Below are 5,433 nucleotides of genomic sequence, written 5' to 3' on the forward strand. Positions count from 1 at the left end.
ATGCAGGACATAGCAGGGCCTGATATGCCCAGGAAAGCCCCTGTCTTTGATGGCTTTGCCCTCTTGTGGGGCTTGCTCTTCGGATTATTCGTGGCAAATGCACCAGTGACGGCTTGTCCCGCGAGTTGTCACTGCATAGAGAAGAGTGGCATGACAGTGGTCCAATGTATGTCTCGCAACTTGGAGAAGATCCCGTCAGATCTTCCACGGGATACCGTGGTCCTGCTTTTGGCATCCAACCACATCACCCACATCCCCAACCATGCCTTCAAAGACCTGCACTACCTTCAGGAGCTGGACCTTTCGAACAATGACATTGAGACAGTGGACGTCGGAGCTTTTCAAGGTGTTTCCGACAGCCTCCTTGTCCTGGATCTATCAAATAATCGCATCCAAAGTGTCCCCAAAGAGGCGTTTGCCCGCCTGCGAGCAAAAATCAGCCTCTCAAACAACCCGTGGCACTGTGAGTGTACACTGCAGGAGGTCCTGAGGGAGCTGCGGCTGGACCCCGAGACCGTGAATGAGGTGATCTGCCACACGGCGGTGCAGGAGGAGTATGCAGGCAAACCGGTAATCCAGGTGCTGGACTCAGGGATCAACTTCTGCAACTTCCACCACAAGACCACCGACGTAGCCATGTTCGTCACCATGTTCGGATGGTTCACCATGGTGATTGCGTACGTCATCTACTATGTGAGACACAATCAGGAGGATGCTAGGAGGCACCTGGAGTACCTCAAGTCACTGCCCAGCAGCTCTCAGATCAGCAAGGACTTCGACACCATCAGCACTGTTCTTTAGCAGGGCTCAGAGGACGTGGTGTGTGCGCGTGTGTGTCTGTAAATACATGAGTAAATGTGTGTTTCTGTACAAAATGACTTAAAAGCAGTTGCAACACGTCATAACCAGTGTTTCTGAGCACATTATTTGAGGTCGTTTTGAGTTTTTTCAGCCTCACAAATGATATCTTTTGTAATATTCCAACACATTTACTTTGATTTCATTGAATATGAGTAAATGTGGCTGTAAAACCAGACAGGGCAACAGCGATAGCACAAAATAAACAAAATACTGAAGTCACATTCAGCTCACAGAAAGATCTAGACCGGAGAGATAAATGCTCCCACTCTGGTGTCGATCCACAGCGTGATTGAATTTGGACGGAGACGAATGAGAGAAGACGACTGTGTCTCCCAGTTACTTTGTATTGACCGATTTATGCTCTTCATGTCTCGCTGTCAAGGTAAAGGGCATTTTTTTCCAGACTTTGGATAATATATGAAACAGGGCAAGGTGTTTACATGAACAGCGCTGCCTCCAATAACCCTTACACCTACTACTGACCCCGGAAATGAGGTTCCTCTGTGCAACCACTGCATCGTGTCACATTAAAGACAAAATGTAGTCAAATAAAGAAAACTTGCCTCATGCTTGCAGCTCACAACACTAGCTGTTAAATCATTGTCAGACAACAGCTGATGGGTTCTTATATTCTGATAAGCTACTAATTGTAATAACTCAATATATGAACTCAGTTAATTTTGCAGGTCTCAAAGAGTTTTTGGATATTTTAACACCATATAAATTTGTCATGGTTAACATATTAACCATTTGCTCCACAAGCATGCAGAAAGATGATCATGTCCTTGGAGTTGTGTGCCCACCTGAAGATTGTAAGTCCACTATTCGCCATTTCATTTTTTTTCCTTCATATGGACCTGTGCACCAAGCTATATGTTTGGCTGAGTCGACGTATCCGAACATCCCCAGCGCACGTTCGCCTACATGCGGCAGAGAGAAGCGTAATTCCAGCCTCAGTGTGGGGGCTGTAAAATCCAAATCAATGAGCTTAAAAGAGGCTAAAAGGCTCATAGTTGAGTGACAAGTCTCTGTGATCCCTTTTGTATTACACAGTCTTTTGATTCAATATTAAAGCCAAACAATACGCGATAACCTGATACAGTAGCAGCATCCTGGGACGAGGGTTAGAAATCAGTTGCAGTCTGTTGGAAATTTAATGGTGTTTTGAGAAACGTGCAAAAAGATACATAACTATACAGAAGTCAGTTCAGCTAAATGTTTTATTTCGTCCTGGAGGAGTCAATTACAGCGCAGGTCAAAAAGGTTCAACACTTCAACAGAGACAGCACTGATTAATGCAGCTTTGATTACTGATCATTTTCCAAGTCAGAAACTTTGGGGTCCAAATTTCCTGTGTGTGTGAATGTACTTATGTTGAATGTCAACATTCAGAAACACCTCGTGTAACAGCAAACCACAAATAGCTCAACTAACGAGCCATCAGCATTAAAACTATTGATTTGATTGTAGTATAACTCCGTCTGTTGGGACACAAACTGAATATATTTTCTAATTTCTCGTGGGTTGCTTTGCCTGTCAGGAGTTGATTGTGTCCAAGTGCCTACTCTCGGGGACTTCTACACCATAGCACTGTGCACCAAGTTGGACAGCCGGGTGTCATGTCCTCCCCCTGTCCGCCCTCGCCATTGCAGGACTCAGAGTCACTTATAAGGTAGCCAGTCTCCGCGCAGGGCTGGGGACCTGAGTCACAAAGGTGTTGAAGCCTAGTTCCCCCGATGGGTGGATTTTTCCAAAAAAGGAAAAGAACGAGTCCCAGAAGGCAATGACAGAAAAGATCTTTAAAGTCAATGTTACATGCTTTTCTGTGATTGACAACTTCCTGTGCCTGTCCTCGTGTGGTGATTCCCACTCATCCAGTAGTTCAAGCAGGTTAAAATAAACACAGATAGTTATTTACAACTAATACTTGACCTACTCTAGATACAGACTTGTTTTTGATTTTACTGTATTTGCATCTGACGAAACTGTCTTTTTTATAATACTGTAGGTTTATTTGTTACTAAAGTGTCTATCCGTCTGTGAAGTTTTGACCTGTCATATAACAATGTTTGTGCTGGCCGGCGTAGATTCAACTTTTACAACCTAAAGGAATGCACACGCCATCTGTGTCGTCATTTTGTAAAATACGTCTTAAGCTGAAGCCACATCAAAGTGTTTGTATGTGTTGACGAGCTTGTAATCGGTCAGTGTCTTTTCTCCATCTGTAGAAGAGTCGGTCTATGAGCTGTGTATTTCTGTGATGGAAATGAAAGGGCTCCAATAATTGTGTTTGTGATAATCATATCAATTTTCTATCTGTTTCAGTAATTAGCGTATGTTTGTTCTGTTCTCTGGATTTCAATGGACACCTTACCAGCATTTGAAAATAAAAATTCTTTTCCAAGACACTTCAGCTTCCTCACTTGTCTGCGTTTTGGCTCCATATACAATGAATGCGCTTTCACCATCACGAGCGTATCAGTTGGAGCCTCGTTCTTTCAGATGTTTCTCTAATTAATTTACACTCCGTGGTCCCAACAAGCAATTTAACTGCAGGCAAAAAGGAGCAGATCTGTGTTATTTTTGTTGCAGCTGTGTTTTCACTCCTGGTGTGAAATATCACTGACGTGAACCGAACTGGATGTAGGAAAAAAGCAGCAATGGGACTTAAGATGTGCACAAAACACAAAAAAAATTGAATTTTATCCCCAGTCAAGGATTCTGTCTAATTTCTTTGCTGTGAGGTTTCATGATGGAGCAGAGTGAGCTGGCATTACCGTGATAAATAAAGGATTTTTCGTCATCCAAGGATTTTCACCTCGCGGTGTCCAGACAAGCCTGTTCTCATATGAGTAAGACAGGCTTTTGGCTTATTCAGACAGTAGTTTGAGTGCACAGTGCCGAGATCGATAAAAGACTCATTACTGAGAGAAACTTGCGTCTGCTGCTTCAGTTTTAAAGGCCAATGTCACTAAAGCTCTGTGACACACTGTAGCAATTATTTGAGACGGTGTTTCCTAAACCTTCAGCACTGCATTGTTTTTCTCTCAGGTTTTTTCTAAGGTCATCGTTGTAGCAGCTAATGTTGTCTTTCTAAACTATTCAGAGTTTCTGGTAACAGATGCAGATGCTAGCAATAAGCTAATTACAACAGCAGTGTGTGGCTGCTCTTTCTGGACCTCAAATGGTCAAACCTTCAAGCAGTGACTGACCAAAGCAGAGCAATACTTAGTCGTCACAATTAATTTTGGTTTGAAAGCTGCAAATTCCTCCGCTCATCAGTTATTCGCAGCTGCAGCAGGGCGGGTGCAGTGTCTTAGACGCTCCAGCACAAACCTCACAGACGATTCTGCCAAATCCTAACCTGATGTGATGGATTGTTTGTTTGTTGTCATCCTTGGAAACTGTTTGGAGAGGGGCTTGGCCGGTGACTGCGTGAACCACCTGTCTATCAATCACCTATCGTGGGCTAACTTCAACCAATCAGATCAACAAACCACGTGACGTACCTGAAGTCAGTCGGGAGAAGAGTGAAAGCGTTTTTTTTTTCCGTGGAAGGAAGCTTTCAGTGCTTTTCTTTGCTCTTCTTTCAATGAAGAAATGCTCTCCAGTTGTGATACAACTGATGCAGCATCTGCGCGAACCTCTTTTTACGCCGCCATTGTCGTTTTTAGTCCAAGACACTGTGGTTTGGCCACAAACGTATAACTTGAAGCCTGGCAAGACGGATTCTTGCGTGAATCAAGCAAAATCCTGAAATCTAAAATATCTGCGCATGCTACAGTATGGATAAAGTTGGGGAAGGATGTTGTCATGGTGACTAAGCAGAAGGTGAAGCCGTGGTTAAAGCTATAATCCTTTTCATGAACTCAGATCTCTTATTTGATACCATTTATTAGGGACACGGGGCAACGTCCCGAGTCACTGGCTCCTACAGCTATGAAATAGCTGCAGGAGCCAGTGACTCGGGGCGTAGCCCCGAGTCACTTATTACTATCCCGCGCGTTTCTTCTTATTAGGGACACGGGGCACGCTCCGAGTCACTGGCTCCTACAGCTATGAAATAGCTGCAGGAGCCAGTGACTCGGGGCGTAGCCCCGAGTCACTTATTACTATCCCGCGCGTTTCTTCTTCTTCTTATTAGGGACACGGGGCAACGTCCCGAGTCACTGGCTCCTACAGCTATTTCATAGCTGCAGGAGCCAGTGACTCGGGGCGTAGCCCCGAGTCACTTATTACTATCCCGCGCGTTTCTTCTTCTTCTTCTTCTTATTATTATTATTTTTCATCTTCCTCCAAGTTTTTGTCCTCAAACTCGTCCCACAGCTTTGAGAAAACCCTCGCAAATTATATATCAAAACGTGCGTATTGTTCGGGATCGGTGTGCTATTACTTTTCTCAAATTTATCGCAGTTTTTCGCGTCGTAAGACGCGAAAAACTGCGATAAATTTCCCATAAGAAATGAATGGGACGGGCGAAAAAAACAAGATTGAAATTGGAGTTTTTCAAACATCTGTAGCTCAGGCATACATTCACCGAGAGACTTCATTTCAACTTTAAAATGTAGACCC

At 44.0% G+C, this 5,433-nt stretch overlaps 1 protein-coding gene across 1 annotated transcript; it reads left to right on the forward strand.

The window, feature by feature from the left end:
• Positions 1–801, forward strand: lrrc3 (leucine rich repeat containing 3). Its single transcript, XM_041951403.1, has one exon. It carries the CDS (start codon positions 1–3, stop codon positions 799–801), a length of 801 nt encoding a protein of 266 aa, XP_041807337.1.
• The last annotated feature ends 4,632 nt before the right edge of the window (positions 802–5,433 follow it).

This window comes from Chelmon rostratus, chromosome 13, assembly GCF_017976325.1.
Source record: "Chelmon rostratus isolate fCheRos1 chromosome 13, fCheRos1.pri, whole genome shotgun sequence".
In the NCBI taxonomy this organism is placed as follows: Eukaryota; Metazoa; Chordata; class Actinopteri; order Chaetodontiformes; family Chaetodontidae; genus Chelmon; species Chelmon rostratus.

What these genes read in the sequence shown, in the direction of transcription:
- lrrc3 (XM_041951403.1), top strand. Translation starts at nt 1, where the DNA reads ATGCAGGACATAGCAGGGCCTGATATGCCCAGGAAAGCCCCTGTCTTT.